This window comes from Triturus cristatus, chromosome 7, assembly GCF_964204655.1.
Source record: "Triturus cristatus chromosome 7, aTriCri1.1, whole genome shotgun sequence".
Lineage (NCBI taxonomy): Eukaryota > Metazoa > Chordata > Amphibia > Caudata > Salamandridae > Triturus > Triturus cristatus.
Genome location: NC_140590.1, coordinates 41,456,542 through 41,474,392, shown reverse-complemented (window position 1 = coordinate 41,474,392; position 17,851 = coordinate 41,456,542). Strand labels below are relative to the sequence as shown.

Below are 17,851 nucleotides of genomic sequence, written 5' to 3'. Positions count from 1 at the left end.
TCGTTGTAAGAGATTGTCAGTAGCTGTTTAATTCCTTTTTTAGCTAATTTAGTACCGGGCAATTCATGTCCTTTTATCTTTTTTAATGAATTTTATACTGGCTTCTTGTAGCAATGCTTTTTTGTACACTGTAATGATTGTATTCTAATTGTGCTTATAAGATATCTTGCATATCGAATAAAAGCTTATGATGATGATGATGTATTAGATCAGAGAGCTGGATGAACCCCTTGAGATCGAACAGATGACCCGCCGATCTGCAGTCCTACTTCCGCCACTGCTGGAACGCTTGTCCCTCTAGCTCTGGAATGAATTCAGGATTATCGAACAAAGGTGTATGCGGAGAGGGAAAGGTGGTGAGCCCCCTTTTAACTGCTACGGTATCCCACACGCATATCACTGTGAGAGTGATAGGGGATATCTGAAGGTTTGCCGGCCTATCAGTGCGTTTTAAAAAAGGTATCTTCCAAAGCGATATTTGCGCCATCGCTCTATCCTGAAAGAGCCATCTCTTCTCTGACTAGGGCTTATACCATTCCACCAGGTACCTCAATTGTGTAGCGTGGAAGTATTGCTGCAGGTTGCGGATCCTCAAGCCTCCTTCATTTGTAGGTCGGTTGGAGAGGTCTCTGTGCATCCTAGGCCGTTTCCCATCCCATATAAAATGTTGCACCGTTTCTTGTAAACGTTTTATGGTACCTCTAGGAGGGGCCACTGGGATGGTTTGGAAGATATATAGGAGTTTAGGAAGGATGGACATCTTCACCGCAGCAACGTGCACGAGAGGCGATAGGGGTTGTTTCTGCCATTTCCTTAAGTCCCCTTGTATCTGGGAAGTGATAGTCGCGTAATTCATTGTGAATGTCCGTTTGGTGGATGGGGTTAAGACGATCCCCAGGTATGGGATCGATGCCTGAGATTGCAATCCCCCGTGAGCAGAAGATGCCTCGTGGGTTGTGTGGGTGTTGCAGCCCAGGGGAAGGAGCATAGGCTTCCCCGTGTTCACTTTGAAGCCGGATACCCTCCCAAAGGCCTCCAATTCCCCCCAAAAGGCAGGTACCGATTGTTTAGGCTTCTCCAGCGCAGCCAGGATGTCATCTGCGTGCAGACTAATTGGATTGGGTTCCCCCCCAAAAGAAATGCCGACTATGTCGGGGTGATCTCGAATCCTTTGCGCCAAGGGTTCTACATAGAGCGCAAAGAGGAGAGGCGAGAGCGGGCATCCCTGCCTTGTACCTCTCTGGATTTCGAAGGGCCAAGAGCCTATGCCGTTGACCCGAATCGTTGCCCTGGGGTTATCATAACAGCTGACGACCCATGCCCTGAAGCGATCCCCAATTCCAAAGTGCGCCAGTGTTTTGTCTAGAAAACCCCAATCCACCCTATCGAATGCTTTCTCAGCGTTGATGGACAGGAGCATAGCGTCCGACCTTGCATATTGAGCCTTGTCTATTAAGTGCAGAAGGCGCTTGGTATTATCACTGCACTGTCTGTTGGGGATGAAGCCCGATTGGTCCGGCTCGATGATGCCGGGAAGCCGTGGCCCAAGTCTAGCCGCGAGAACCCCTGTAAAGAGTTTAAGGTCTAAGTTGAGAAGAGAGATGGGCCTATAAGCGGAGCAATGGGTGGCGTCCTTGCCCGGCTTAGGTAGTACAATGATGTCTGCCTCAAGCATATCCGCCGGTATTGAGCCAGGCCCTGGGAATGAGTTAAAGAGTCAAGTGAGAAGCGGTGCCAGCAGCGGGCAGAATGTTTTGTAAAAGCCGGCGGAGAAGCCGTCCGGCCCAAGCGACTTCAAGGGTTTAAGACAGGAAATCGCCCCGATCACTTCCTCTATCCTGATAGGTGCATCCAGCGAGGTGGAGCCGTCTGCAGAGAGAGCCGTCGTTGCTGCTCTGCTCAAGTAAGCCTCTCCATCCCTGTCAAGAGCCTGGTCTGCGCTGTATAGGGACACTTAGAACTCTTGAAAGGCCTCCGCTATCTGGGCGTCACTGTCTAAGGTCTCCCCCGTGCATCGCAGAGGGTTGTGATTTTAGACCGTTGGACTCTAAGCGCACTTGCCAGAAGGTGCCCCGTTTTGTCGCCTCCCACGTAATAGGTATGACGGAGCCGCAATGCTGCGTATTCGGCACAGTCAATATCCAAGCTAGCTAGCTGCGCTCTAGCAGTTCTCAACTGCCGCCAAATCCTGGGAGCACCCGTGCGGCTGTGCCCTCTCTCGTGTTCGACCACCGCAGCGGTTAGGGGTTCTCGCTTTTCTTTGCGCTCTTTGAATTCCGCTGCCGAGATGGCTATTAACTCCCCTCTCACTACCGCCTTAAGTGCTCCCCAGAGTGCCGTCAAGGGCGTGCCAGGCAGATCGTTACGTGTGAGATAATCAGTGATGCTTTTGTGTATTTGTTGGGTGACCCCCTTCCTTTGTAGTAAGGCCTCCCACAGTCTCCATCTCCCCCCCGCTACCTTGGTCCGGGGAACCCCTATAGTCACGGTCACAGCAGCGTGATCTGATATAGATGCCGGAGTAATGTCTACACCTTCTATGATCCTGCTGAGCTCCGAGGAGCCTATAAAGTGGTCCAGTCTGGCATAAGCGTGGTGCGCATTGGAATAGAATGTGTAGTGTGTGGTTCGGGGGTGCATTTCCCTCCACAAGTCCACCAACCCTCTTTGAGCCATCCAGTCTTTTCCCCCAGTGAAATCGCTCCCGAGGAACCAAAGCGGTGACCAGATTGAGGTTGCCTCCCACCAGTATGTATCGGGCTAGGCAACTTAGAATCTCCGATAGGGCGCCCTTAAGGAAGGATTCTTGACCTGAGTTGGGGACATATAAGGACCCTACAATCATGGACATACCGCCCACCCGAATGGTGTGTGCTTTCAGCCTGCCCTTGATTTCCCCTACTTTGTCTCCCACCTGACCGTGAAAGTGTTTAGCAAAAAGTATTGCTACCTCCGCCTTCTTATCAGTGGTAGAGGAGTAAAATTGCTGAGGGAACGCCCGGGACCTCATCCGATGCCAATCCTTGGTTAGGAGGTGTGTTTCCTGCAATAGACATAGCGAGGCGCCGGAGTTCTCCAAATACGATAACACCGCGTGCTTTTTGATGGGATTATTGAGCCCCCTTACATTTAGGGTAAGAACTGACAGAGTGGCCCCGGTCATTCTATAGTCCTGCATGGGGATAGCATAGACCTATGAGTGTAGCCCCTGCGTGGCGTCTCTTCAGAGCTCCTTTCCCCCGTGACACACAGGTTCCCTCCCCCCCGCTGCTCCTGAGTCCTCCCCACCCCCCCCTTCCGAACATGTACCAAACTGTGGGCCCTCACCCCTCCTCCCCCCTCCCTACCTCCTCCCCCCTCCCTAACCCCAACTGAGCATACCCCGCGAGCACCTCTACCCAGAACATACCCAACAAGAACTCGTAGTCCAGTGCATTGCAGGCATATGGTGAAGTCACCTGTGCAAGCGTGGAACCCCAGCAACCCAGGCCCCGCTCCTCCCCCCCCTCCCCGGCTAGCCATGAATCAGTGCGCATGAGTCCCTCATCGTCATGCAAATCATTGAGGAGAGGAGGTGTCTCTGGTCACCGCGTCTAGGGCCGATGCTCGTTCTTGAGACATGGTAGTATGGTCTGGTTTCAAGTCCGCCGCGGGATGGCGATTGCGGCCCACTCTCTGCCACTCCCCTCTCGATGAATGTTGGGATCGGGCTGGCGAGGCGTCTGGGTCGCGGTGCTCGATGCCCAGGAGACCACAGGCCTCTCGGAGAGACCTCATTTGGTGTAGTGCTCCATTCCATTTAAAGATCAGGTGAAAGGGGTGGCCCCAAGCATAAGGCGTCCCTTTATCTCTTAAGAAGGAAGTCACTTCTTTGAACATCTTCCGTTTTTGGAGAGTGATGGGGGATAGGTCTTGAGTGTCCTTGATGGCGGAGAGGTTGTTTCGATCTGGCCACCTGAAGAATATGCTCCTTTAAGGGAAAGTCTGGGAGAAAGGCCAGAATGTCCGGAAGGGGAACTGGTGCACGTCGTGCTAAACCGACTCGGTGAGCGCGGTTGATGCGGATCTCAAAGTCCGGGCCCTCGCCGAGGATCTCACGAAAGAGGCCTTGCAAATATTGAGTCACATCTGTCCCCTCCGTGTGCAATAGGATTCCCCGGATGCAAATGTTGTTGCGTCTAGACCTGTTTTCCAGGTCCTCCGCATGTGCTTGAAGGGCTACCTGCTGGTCTTTGAGGCGGATGAGTTCCTGCTGCAAATGTTCCATCTCCTCACTTCTGGCATATTCAGTGTCCTCAATGGTGGCTATGCGCTCCCCCTGCCTGTCCACCTCCCGGCGTATCTCCCGCACCGCTCCAGCCACTTCTTGTTTAAGCGTGAGAAAGTCCTCGCGGAGCGAGTCAAAGAGTGTCTCCAAGAACCCCGTGTAATTGGCAGGTCCCCCCCTCCTGTTCCGTATACTGCTTCGAGGTTGGTGGGAGTGGTGACCTCGGGCCCCCGAGTTGGGGCCTTTGGTAAGCATGTCCTTCAATGAGCGCTCCCCTTTTTTGCACGTCGTGGACATAATGGGGTCCCTGCTGTAGCACCTGCCGGGCGTGCCTTTCCGTCAGATCCGCGCCCACCTTTTCGTTCGGTAGTCGGCGCTGGTGGTGTGGCCCCTCTCGGGGATCTCGCCAGTGTCTCAAGGCACGCCTCGCCTCGGTGGGGAGTCCGGCGGGCGAGCGGGGTTCCGGGCCAGGCGCGCACCCCCGCCGCCAGGCCCCGGTCCTCTCTCTCAAACAACACCCCAGGCGCGCCAGAGGTCCCTGACGCACCTGTCTCCCTCTGTCCGGCCACCGGAGACTCCCAGTTGTTAGCGCCCATGGCAGCGGCCTTCCTCTGGGTGCACCCCAGCAGAGCGTGCCTATGCTGGTTAGTCCTTTGTCCACGCCACCGGCCTCCACGTGGCCCCCGCACTAGGCCCCGGCGTGCGCATCTGGGGGGGGCGACCGCCTGTGTGGTACCCCAAAGCAGTTCCCTCGGTCTCCTAGTCCCCGTTGTTGGGGGGACCCAAGCACCATCTCAGGCTCCACTCCACATGCGCGCCCTGGGTCCGCTCCTCCTGCCGTGGGCCAGGTATGGGCCGTCCAGCGGCATCTAGCGTGGGCGCCACTCCCGGGCCCCCGCCCGCCCTGGCCCACCAGTTGCTTCTCTAAGGGGTGCGGCAGTAAGCTGTCTCTGGCGTCATGCAGGCCCCGCCGGGCCCCGGCCTGCCCTCGCCTCCGGCTCTCAGCTCCTCACCTCACTTCCAGATTATGTTGCTGCTTGGGGCTCCGCTGCTGGAGAGCTGGGCCCGGAGCCCCCGCAACACCTGGTCCGCCGCCTGCGGAGTCCTGCGTAGAGTTCTCTCGCTGCACCTGCAGGAAGGCCAGCGCTCGCCCGTGCCCGCCAGGCCCGACCAGGCCGAACAGCCTCGGCCTCGATTTACGCATCGCCTCCCCTGGTGCGACTTGCAGCCCGCAGGTGGGCGTAGATTGGTCCGGGGTGGGCCTGCGTAGTCTCTCTCCGGTTGCTGCCCCTGCCCGATGAGGGACGCTTGGCCAGGAAGCACTATGTCGCCGCTGGAGCACCGCTCCCTCCGTCGTCCAAGGCGCAGCCGGAGCTCCGCAAACTCCCTGTCAGCTCGGGCGCCAAGGAAGGAGACTGCGCTCAGTGTCGGGTCGGGGTCTCCCCGCAATACGACGTGTGTACAGCTGTCTCCGGACACAGCCCCGCTCCCTCTCACGATTGGCGGCCACTTTTGCGCTCAATTGGGGGTTATGATGCACAAAATAGCCGGTAGAAGGGGTCCGGAGTGGGGAGCCTCGCAGTTTCGCGTCCATCTAGGTTGCCATCTTGGCCACGCCCCCCTAGATGAATATTTTAAAGTTTCAAAGCTCGACACTTAGAAGAATTTCCAAGTGAAACCAGTCAATGTTACCCTATGGAAGACAAGTGAGTTATCTGCTTTTGGGTAAGTACTCGACTGGTAGAGTTAAGGTTCTGGGCATAGACTCAGGGGTCTCCCAGGGTCAGGTAAGTACAGTTGTTACGCCCTCGGCGGCGCTGGGGCAGCCGGGTGCAGAGTGAGTTAGGCCCAATGTTATCCTATGGGAGGTAGGGGGCCTTTGGTTGGTGGCTGCTGGCTAGCAGGCCACGCGGCTGTGGGAGCTGGGCTCCTGGTCACTTGCTCAGGGCAAATGGGGAAGTAGATTAGAGTAGAATTTGCACTGCCAGGGGCACTCAGGCGGCTGGGTGCAAGGTGCTTTTGAGCCGTAGGGCGCTCAATGGATTGCAATGGAGAAGCTCAAAAACTAACAAAGGCTGCAAGCTCGGGGACGAAGATTCTTCAGGTGCGACCATCACTTCGAGAGGTAAGTTGGGTAGTTGGAGGATAGGTGTTGGGCACAGGGGGCCGCAGGGCGCCAGGTGCAGGGGTGCCTTTTGGCGTCGGGAAATCTTACTCTCTGCTGGTCACGGTTGGAGGGGTCCCTGGTTCTGAGGCTGCAGGCGTCGTCAGGAGCGTCGAGGTGGGTCCTTGGGTGCTGGATTCGGGGTCACAGTCGCCGGGGGGACGTCCTCGAGGTCTTTGTCCACTCCGGCACAGGCCTGGCTTGGCGGGTGCAGAGTGTGCAGGGTTCGCGGTTCCTGGCTGATGCCAGGGGTCAGTTACTTGCTTTGAGCGGTACCACTGCTCGTGGGAGTCCCAGGTAGTCAGAGTCACAAGGCAGTCAGGTCCTCTGGGGTTTTTGAGGTTGCTGACCACTGGAGATACCGGGGTTTAGCAGGAGCAGGTTTGAGGGTCGACAGGTCGGTAGGGCTGGGGCCAAAGCAGTTGGTGTCTTTATCTTGTTAGCAGCTGCATGGCAGGTCTTCTTGTTCCTTGTTCTTCTTTCTTGTTTCGGATTCGGGATCTGAGGAAGGAAGGTTCAGGGTGCCCCTAAATACTACATTTAGGGGCGTTACAGGTAGGTAAAGGGCAGGGACCAATGGGTCCCTTCCTTGGGGTGGGTACACCCCCTATTCTGCCACTCTCCTGTGGGAGGGGGGCAGTAGCCTAGTCCTGATTGGGTAGGGCTTCCCATCTACAAGATAGCAAGAGCCCGGAGATGTGCTTCACCTCACCTCCCCCACCTGAGGGGTGGGGTTGGCAGAGGCTAGCACACCCCCTTTCCTTCCTTGGGGTTTCCAACCAGTCTTCCCGCCAGGTTGGGGTTCAGAACCGTTATGGGCCAGTTGCTGAGTACAGCAAGTGGCCTGGAGAAGTTCACAAAAGGCGGCATGCCTTTGAAGCTTCCCCTGCCCATCCTGGAGAGGAGACCTAGCACCTCGCCCAGGATGTGCATTGTTGCAGGCCCAGGAGAGCGGATGGCTCTCTACCCAGGGGTCCAGCAACATGTCTGCTGTGTGGCAGCCTAGGCAGCCCCTCAGAGAAGACGTGGATTGTAGGTTAAGTTCAGGGGGCATCTCTAAGACGTCCTCTGTCATGTATTGTACATTAAATCCCACACTGGCATCAGTGCTAGTTTAATGTGCTGAGAAGTTTGATACCAAACTTCTCAGTCTTCAGTGTTGCCATCATGGTGCTGTGGAGTTTATGTTGATGATCTCCCAGAACCATATACTCTTAAATGGCAGCACTGCACTTACAATGCCCAGAAATGGACCTGGGTACTGTAGGGGCACAGGGCTCATGCACCTGTACTCACACCACTGGCATAGGGCACCCAGCTAGAGGGATGGCTGATATATGCCAGGGCAGTGTGTGTTGTGGGCATGGCACACAGGGATGTGTGCCATGACGACTCTCTGTTTTGTTCTGCACCCAGACACTCAGCCTGCAAGGGCAGTGTGTGTGTGTCAGGGTACAGGGCCTCTAAGGGTGGCACAATAAGTGCCATCTCTGGTCACAAGGCCCTGAGTGCCTGGTGTACCATTTACCAGGGGCTGACATGTGGCCAGAGTTACCAATTGGGTTTAGGTTTCAACACAGTTTTAGGGAAGGAACATGGGCCCTGGGTACCTGATTGGCAGGAGCCAAGGGGACACTCAGTCACAGTACATCAGCAATTCAGCAAAAAGTGGGGGCATACCATGCAAGAAAGATGGCACTTTCTCACAACATCCTGCCAGGATATGAAGGCTGGGGCCAGAGATGTTTCCTGCCCTACTTACATTTCAAAGGGCTTGCCTCCAACACTCACAAAAATAACTTGATACCAGTCAATTGTCACCCCCTAGACCATTTGGAGCTTGGGCAGGAGAAGAAAGGGGAAGGAAGGAACATTCTAGACCCAGATCTGGGGTGGATTAGATGTGTTCCCCAGTTCAAAGGGGGAAATCAGCTATACATTCTGGACCTCCTGAGCCACTCCTCTGTACACACCTGGACCTGTGAACATTACAGAAGAAGGACTGATTTGTTCCCCAGGGGACTGCCCTGCTGCTTGAGTCATGCCTTGTTCCCCAGAGAACGCCCTGCTGCTGGAGGCCTGTCTTGTTCTTCAGATGACTGCCCTTCTGCTTGATGCTTGCCCTGCTCTCTGAGAACGAAGACTGGACCTGCTCCCTTCATCCCAGGTTAACCTAAGAAATTTCAAGGGTCACTTGGCTAATCTCCTGTTCTGACCTACAGGGACACAACAAGCTCCAGAGGCCTCCCTGCATGCAACTGCCAGCTGACCTGCTGCAACTGATTTGATTGGGGATTTGTAGAGTGCACAGGTATTCCATTGAGTGTCCTGGTGCTGTGTCCAAGGCTAACTGCAGGAAATGGCTGTAGATTACTCTTGCACTGAACCTGTGACTGCCCTGCCTGGACCTACAGCTGCCCTGCCTGGACCTGCAGCTGGCCTGCCTGGATCTACAACTGCCCTGCCTGGACCTACAACTGCCCTGCCTGGATCTACAACTGCCCTGTCTGGACCTAAAACTGCCCTGCCTGGATCTACAACTGCCCTGCCTGAACCTACAACTGCCCTGCCTGGACCTAAAACTGCCCTGCCTGGACCTACAACTGCCCTGCCTGGACCTACAGCTGCCCTGCCTGGACCTGCAGCTGGCCCTGCCTGAAACTACAACTGCCCTGCCTGGACCTACAACTGCCCTGCCTGGACCTACAACTGCCCTGCCTGGACCTACAACTGCCCTACCTGGACCTACAACTGCCCTACTTGGACCTACGACTGCTCTGCCTGGACCTACAACTTCTCTAACTGGACACGCCTGAGCCCAGCTGGCCTTTGATGGAGTGGGTTCCTAATCCCCAAGAGGTACCTTCCCAGGTCCTGGACCTTTGGCTGGAATCAGTTGAGCTTCTCCTGTGAAATCCTGAAGTTTTGAACTCTGCACTCCAGACTTTGAGGAGGTAACTTTTTCAGCTGGGCTAACCGGGTCCCTGTATCCTCCATAAGCTAGTTCCATCTGGTTCATGAGCGGAATGTTCTTCTCTGCCCCATGAGTAGGACGTTTTTCTCATTCGCAAGGTTTGACATTCCCCTCTGGCTCGTAGGCTGGTTTCCGTTTTTGACCGTCTATGTAGAATGGAGTCCTCCTGAGGTAAGGTGTTTCCCTTGGTCTCCTGGGTAGCATGCATTCTACGGACCCAGAGTCTGAATGCTTTCCTTAGCCTCGTGGGCAGGATTGCAGTATTCCAAGGTCAGGTTGTTTTCCTTGGCACTGGTTCATTGGAAGGATGCTCTTATTCTCTTTGGCAGGGTGGTCTTTTCGTCTCTCTGCTGTATGCTCTCCTTGGCACTGGTTCATGGGAAGGATCCTCTTGTTCTCTTGGGCAGGGCGGTCTTCTCAGCTCTCTGCTGGATGCTCCCCTTGGCACTGGTACATGGGAAGGATGCTCTTGTTCTCTTTTGCGGGGTGGTCTTCTCAGCTCTCTGCTGGATGCTCCCCTCTGCACTGGTTCATGGGAAGGATGCTCCTGTTCTCTTGGGCAGGGCGGTCTTCTCACCTCTCTGCTGGATGCTCCCTCCGGCACTGGTTCATGGGAAGGATGCTCTTGTTCTCTTGGGCAGGGTGGTCTTCTCAGCTCTCTGCTGGATGCTCCCCCTGGCACTGGTTCATGGGAAGGATGTCCTTGTTCTCTTGGGCAGGGTGGTCTTCTCAGCTCTCTGCTGGATGCTCCCCTTGGCACTGGTTCATGGGAAGGAAGCTCTTGTTCTCTTGGGCAGGGTGGTCTTCTCAGCTCTCTGCTGGAGGCTCCATTGGCACTGGTTCATGGGAAGGATGCTCTTGTTCTCTTTTGCAGGGTGGTCTTCTCAGCTCTCTGCTGGATGCTCCATTGACACTGGATCATGGGAAGGATGATCTTGTTCTCTTTCGCAGGGTGGCCTTTTCGTCCCTCTGCTGGATGCTCTCCTTGGCACTGGTTCATGGGATGATGCTCTTGTTCTCTTGGGCAGGGTGGTCTTCTCACCTCTCTGCTGGATGCTCCCCTTGGCACTGGTTCATGGGAAGGAAGCTCCTGTTCTCTTGGGCAGGGCGGTCTTCTCAGCTCTCTGCTGAATGCTCCATTGGCACTGGTTCATGGGAAGGATGCTCTTGTTCTTTTTGACAGGGTGGTCTTTTCGTCTCTCTGATGTATTCCCTCCTTGGCACTGGTTGATGGGAAGGATGTCCTTGTTCTCTTGGGCAGGGTGGTCTTCTCAGCTCTCTGCTGGACGCTCCCCTTGGCACTGGTTCATGGGAAGAAAGCTCCTGTTCTCTTGGGCAGGGTGGTCTTCTCAGCTCTCTGCTGGATGCTCTCCTTGGCACTGGTTCATGGGAAGGATCCTCTTGTTCTCTTGGGCAGGGTGGTCTTCTCAGCTCTCTGCTGGATGCTCCCCTTGGCACTGGTTCATGGGAAGGATGCTCTTGTTGTCTTTGGCAGGGTAGTCCTCTCAGCTCTCTGCTGGATGCTCCATCGGCACTGGTTCATGGGAAGGATGCTCGTGTTGTCTTTGGCAGGGTGGTCTTCTCATCTCTCTGCTGGATGCTCCCCTTGGCACTGGTTCATGGGAAGGATGCCCTTGTTCTCTTTGGCAGGGTGGTCTTCTCAGCTCTCTGCTGGATGCTCCCCTTGGCACTGGTTAATGGAAAGGAAGCTCCTGTTCTCTTGGGCAGGGTGGTCTTCTCAGCTCTCTGCTGGATGCTCCATCGGCACTGGTTCATGGGAAGGATGCTCTTGTTCTCTTGTGCAGGGTGGTCTTCTCAGCTCTCTGCTGGATGCTCCCTTGGCACTAGTTCATGGGAAGCATGCCCTTGTTCTCTTTGGCAGGGTGGTCTTCTCAGCTCTCTTCTGGATGCTCCACTTGGTACAATGTTGTTTTTCACCTCGTGACTAGAACCTGATCCTCACCCTTCTCAGTACTGACTTCACTCTTCTTGCATCCTACAGACATCCTGAAGGGGCGACAGCTGTTACACACCACTTACAAGATGTTCATGATCGCAGCTGGTCTGGAAGGTGAGTACCTAAATATTACGCTACTTTTTTTGCCAACATTTCCTTTCATTACCTGTTCATCCATCTTTTCTCTTTAATGAGTTGTCCTCTCTGTTTCGTTCTCTTTGTGGATTCATTTCCAAGTGAAAATTATAAAGTTAATAATGAGAGCCACCATAGCCTGTGACTGGAGTGCAGTGAATGAGTATTGGAGGAGATGCTCAGCTGACAGGCCTGAGTCAGAACAGAGCAGGATGGCAGCTGGATTACTGGAGGCAACTCCTGAGGAATATTACTTATTATACTGTACAAGCAGAGCATCTAATAAGAGAGGAGGCGGGGGAGGTAGCAACTTTTATATATAATCAACGGAGGAACAGTCCGCTGCAATGCACCTCAGTCGAAGAGGTAGATCTTTTACTTCTAAAACTTGTATTCAATAATAGTTCTATTGTGTACTTACTTGTATATCACTCCCTCTTTACGTGGCTATCTGTGGTAACCAAATGTTTGAAGTAATGTGTCCTTTAGCCTCTCAGTAATCGCAATCGATGATTAAAGGTGCTTTTAACTTTTGGATCGACCCGCCTGATAAAGATTTGAAAGGCCAGAATTATATTGACTCAATGACCGCTTTAAATTTTCAACAGCACATAACTGAATCCACTCATATAAAAGGACACGCTTTGGATTTGATTTGGACATTAAATTTAAGGATACCAATATTAAATTACACCCAGCATCTGGTCAGACCGTTACTTTTTTTAACAACAAACTTTATTGTTTTGTACAGTACAAGGGTCAATCAAGAAAGGCGACTTCGTACTAATATGATGGTCAGACCGTTACTTGATAGAGTTCTCTATCCATATATGGAAGGACTCTTACACTCAAACATTGGAAATTAGAAATGTACGAAAGTGGAAACGAGTTCAGATGAATGAGATGATGTCCACAGTTTGACAGACTGTCCCCACGCTGAGTGACTCAGTTCCTGAAGCAGAACAAGAATTCAGGAGCTGGCTATCAGTGGCGACTGATCGATATGCACCATTATCGAACCCGCGTGTAACTCATGGGGCAAAACTAGCACCAGGGTTCACTGAAGACCTTAGGAGACCAAACTTAAACTGCACCAGTTATAAGAACAGTGGCATATGTGTAAGAACTTAAAGTCAAATTTAAAGAGGGATTCGTCAAATATAACACAAAGTTGATGCTGACTAAATCTGATTAGTAATAGGAGAGAGGAAGCTACAAACAAGCAAAAGAAAAGAAACTCTTAAGATTCTGGAGAAGGTCTATTCCCCAGCAGGAAAGTTTATGATTTAGGTGACTTGCCCTCTGGAAATATGTCCCGATAAACAAAAAGGAGCTATAGAGGGAAAAACGCCAAGAGCCCCCTCCACTCAAACCATTCAATCATAACAAAAGCCCTTGATATTTTATTAAAAAAATATATATATATTTTAAAAGTTTTACATAGCGCTAGCTTGCCCCGTATATATCAGAGCGCTTTACATACATACTGTAAAGAAAAACAGACGGAAGTTGCATTACATGGTAGGCAGGCAGTAAAGAAGCAAAACCAGGGATAGAAAAAATACAGCATGGAAGATAAGGTGGTTAACACAGTCCAGTCACCAACTATCCTTGAATATCAAGCGAGAGGAGTAAACTCGGATATTGAAGTCTAAGTTAATTGACGTTGGTCAGGAAAGTATTTGTTAAGGAGATGGATTTTCAAGTCCCTTTTGAAACAGGGGAAGGAGGGGCTGCATCTGAGGACTCTATGAAGAGCGTTCCACATCCTGGGGGTGTTGCCAGAGATATGTCTCACACACCGAATTCTTAATACATGGGATCTCCCTAGTTTACATTTAGGACAGGAACGGTTCTAGTCTCTCTCTATGAACACCCCCGTAGGCGTGTTATATTTAAAAAGGATGCCCTGTACCTAAGGATAAACCATATGTGAAAAAATGAAAGTAAAGATGTATAAAAATGTAGGAAGCACCTCACATAAGAAACTACCCGAGAGCCAGTTGGCGGGTTCTCTCTAATTTGCTTAATTTGTCATCATCGGCAGCACTCCTGTATCTATGGAGGAACCAACACCTGAGGAAGATCAGAAAAATGTTGTGCACGTTGTCTCTATAACCCTGTTGTGTATGGCTCATATCTAAAAAAAAAAACTCCCTGCCCCGCCCCTATAGGGAGGAGAAAATTCTTCTTCACAAGAGAAATATATTAAAAATGAGTTGCGAGTGGCACATAGCAACTGTCTCTAATTTCTTATGTCCACACTCATGAATAAACAACATACCATGTTTAGACCATTTTAAGAAGAACGGCCAATAGCTCAGCAAATATTTGACAAACTCAACAGCCTTTTTATTGATGAAATAAAGACAATTAAAGAGTGTATCACCACCTGCTACTCAAGTCCAGTGCAACCAAAAAAGGTGGTTAACGGTATAACATCGACTTATTTCTCTGGGAATGATGAGGGGCGACTGGCCGACCAATTTTCCAAAGTTAGATCAGGTTCACAGAGGGACCCTTGACCACCATTTGAAAGGGCTTGTTACCATAATACATTCTCCTCTGGTAACCTTACTTCATCAATCTTTTTAACAAGGAATTGTGCCGAACGCCTTCAGACAAGCGGAAGTGATTCCCTGTCTGAAAAAACAAGGGGCGGACCCCATGGTGCTGAAAAAGTACAGACCTATCTCTCTGCTCGCTTTTCCGGCAATACTTTTAGAGGCCCTGTTGCCCAAGAACTGTGTTAGCATCTACAGGACACCTCTTTTCCTCACTTGGCTCAAACCAGTTTTTGACCTTTGCACAGCACAGAGTCTGTAATGGAGACTGTATTGGATGAACTAAGATCGGAGGCTAACCGGGGAAAGGATATCGCACTGGTTAGACTTGTCTGCAGCTTTTGGCACAGTTGATCAAAGCATCGTCCTTTTTATTACTGAAACTTGAATGTTAGGCTCTTCTAAACCTTTCCTAGAAACTGCCATTGCAGCGGGATCCAAGATTCAGAATCTTGAGCGCACTAATGGTAGAGGGGGAGGTGTAGACATTATTTTTAAGGATACGGATCTGTGCACAACTTTTGTGGACAAGGACCTATTAGAGGCGGAAGTCCTCGGCTTCTGCCTAACTCCGAATGCCCAACAGGTAGTCGGGGGTCTTCTTATTTATCGACCCGCTGGCCCTTTTCTCAACTCCCTCATTGGAGTGGCATTGCTGGACTTACTACGCTTTTCACACTGCATCATACTCTGGAATTTCAATATCCCCTGGGATTCCCCTCGATGAGGACACTCTTAGTCTTATCAATATCATGGCCCTACTTGACTTGTCTCAATCCGTCGCTAATCCCACGCACACAGGGGGGCAGGTACTATTGACATTATTTTTTCAGATATAAACCTAAGTACGTCTGACTCCTTCCATCTCCTATGAACTGATCACCTCTTAATCCAATTTGGTTGGGAGTCAACCTCATCTGGAAGTCGGAAAACATCTGCCCTTATTAGCAAACCCTGGCTTGTTTCCAGGATCTCCCAGGACAGTTTGTTAACCATCTTGGAAAACTCAGCACCGTCCTTTTCTGGTCCACTTGATTCACACATTCAGGTTTTTTGACAATTGGGTTTGATCTTCAGTGGTACAGCTAGCCCCCTTCTCCCTCTGAGTCCCCCGATAGGCAGGACAAATCCCTTAGGCAGGCAAACAAAAACTTGTGAGAAGGCTGAAAGAGCCTGTCATAGCCATTACATGACGCAGGAGAAAATCAAATACAAGCTAGCACTTAAAAGTTACATTAATCTAACCAACGTTACAAAAATTCATTCGTACAAGGATAAAATTGATAAGGCAGATAATAAACCAACTAACATCTTCAAGAATGTTAAAAAATTCCTTGATCTTGTAGCATGTCACCATAGTGCAGTGCCCTCGGCCAAATGGTGTGAACAACTGGCATCTTTCTTTAAGAATAAAATCGCAGAATGTCCCACTCCGCTGGTGGGTCTGAGGGAGGAGAAAAGATGTTCTGCCAATAGAGGTGAATCAGGATAGAGGCGATTCACAAGAGGGAAATGAGGGAGAAAATAGGTGATTTGGCTGATGGACATCAGTCAGGACAGAAGCGGTTCCACGGATGGGTATGAGTTGGGATAGAAGATATTCGGCTCACGCATGCGAGTAGAAGTGGATACAAGCAGATCGACTGTCGTGAGGGCCGATAAAGGACAGTTGATGGGTAAGGTTCCGCTGATTAAGGTTAGTCTGTTAAGAGGAGGTTCGGCTCATGCCCACGAGAGTGGATAGAAAAGGTTTGTCTAATGGTCTAATGGGTGTAATATGTAATTGGGGCGGTTAGAATGATGGGCATGAAGCTGGATAGGCAAGGGACGTCTTATGAATGTGGGTCAGATTAGAAGCGATCCAGGGGATGGATGTGAGTCATGGCTTGCAGGTTTTGACTGTTGGACACAAGAATACTGTTACCTAAATAACATCTCACTAAAATATATTGTCCAAAATATTGTTTACAAAATATCGCCTATTAGCGTGAATAAAAAAAAAATCTACACTCAATGGAGCTATATTTTAGTAAACAATATTTAGGACATGGTATTTATGTCAGACAATATTCTGATATACAACTGGATAAAGAAGTTTCAGAAGGTTGCTGTAAGTAACAATCGAGGAAGCCTAACCATGGCCACTTGTGTCAACAGAAGAGGTTTGCCCGATGAAAATGAGGGTGGATAGGTAAGGTTCGTCTGAGATCCTGCTGACATAGACCGCTCTTAGGAGCATGAAGGATAATTATCAAATGACATGAGAGGAATGGCTGTCCTGATGTTCTAGCTTCTAGAGCCTGAGATGCTGTCAAGATTCAAGCAACAGAGCGAGAGTTCAAACGCTGCTGTGTCTCTACACACAGTGGACCACTGATATGTCTCTTCTTTGATTCCGTAGTTCTGAGCCTGATGTTCTTCTGCACTTACTGGGGGCAGTACGCCAACGATGGTGTCGGGAAGCCCAGCCTTAAGATCTTGGGTAAGTATAGGGCCTCGTCCTGCTGCAAATGATACCTGCCTGCTCCAAACATGCTGCTGTCATATACAATCCACATCTACAACCCAAGGAATACCCCTGCTCTGTAACACAGCACATGCTTCCACACGCAGTCAACACGCCACCCCCAGGAATCCCAGAACATGCATCCATTTACAAGCCACACATGCTTCCTCTCAATGGAAACTGCTTTGCTGTCTCTGCTCCATGAAAGAATGTCACATGCCCCTTTGTCTTGGTATTTGATGTATTTTATTTTATTTCATTTTTACGACGTGGGCTCCTAGACGCAAAGGGCAGCCGAGCACTGTAGTAATAGCCAACTTGGGAGGAATCATAGATGTAGAGATGCATTTACAATGTGAACTGAGGACCATTATTGTCCCCTAGTTAGCCAAGGGGCCAGAAAGAGAGCATTACAGTCCAGATAGTGAAGAGACTCTTGTGTGAAGGGTGCAAGGCCTCCTCATTTAGGAGGACTACCTCGGTCTTTGTTGGGTTGACTTTCAGATACTCCATGGACATTGGGCAGGATCTGAGGTTGAGTGTGTCATTAGATGGCAACCCTTTCAGGTGTAGTTGAGTGACATGATAGTATTGGTTGGGACCAATGCCTTGTTGGTAGGTAACACTGCCAGTAGCTCATTCACAGGTGAAACATCTTGGGAGCGACTACAGATCCCAGGAAGACCGCAGGAAACAAGATTTGGAGAAGATCTAGAGGATTAATCTGTATAAATTATTTTCTGCCAGTGGGGTACGTGGTGGACTTATTTAAGATTTTGTCACTAATGTCCATGCGTGATTAATGAGTTTTAAGTGGTAAATGGTATCACGGGCTGCTGAAAGGTGACGATGCACCTTGAGCCGTGAATCATGTTCATCAGTGATAAACAGATTGTCCTAAATTTCATGGAAGGCTCAATCTCTAAACTAAAGTGTGGGCAAAACATTGATTGGTAGGGTTGGGAGAGGTTATGAACGTCTCGTGCTTAAGAAGCTGGTTAGCTACTGCCCTTCTCAAGAGTTTTTCCTGTAAATAGAAGGAGTGTTAAGTGGTCAGTGTCCCTCTCCTGAAAGGGGCCATCTGGTTCTCTTCGCCCAGCTCAATCCCAACAGAAGACTAGGATGTTCCTTTGATGATGTCAGCTGTGGTTTGAGATCTGTTTATTCACTGATGGTCCCTTGAAGTCTATGACCTGTCACCTTCTTCAAGTTTTTACTATAGTTTACATGAGAAATACGTTTGTATGAAGATATATAATGAGTCCAAAATATCGTCACAGTGCA

General features: G+C 50.7%; 1 protein-coding gene across 1 annotated transcript in view; it reads left to right on the top strand.

Annotated features, from left to right (window-relative positions):
* Positions 1 to 17,851, top strand: part of TMEM145 (transmembrane protein 145) — a 325,900-nt gene that overhangs the window by 236,901 nt on the left and 71,148 nt on the right. The window contains exons 8-9 of the mRNA XM_085615577.1: positions 11,408 to 11,476; positions 16,463 to 16,543. Of these exons, the coding sequence (XP_085471703.1) occupies positions 11,408 to 11,476; positions 16,463 to 16,543 (150 nt within the window). The remainder of the gene's footprint in view (positions 1 to 11,407; positions 11,477 to 16,462; positions 16,544 to 17,851) is intronic.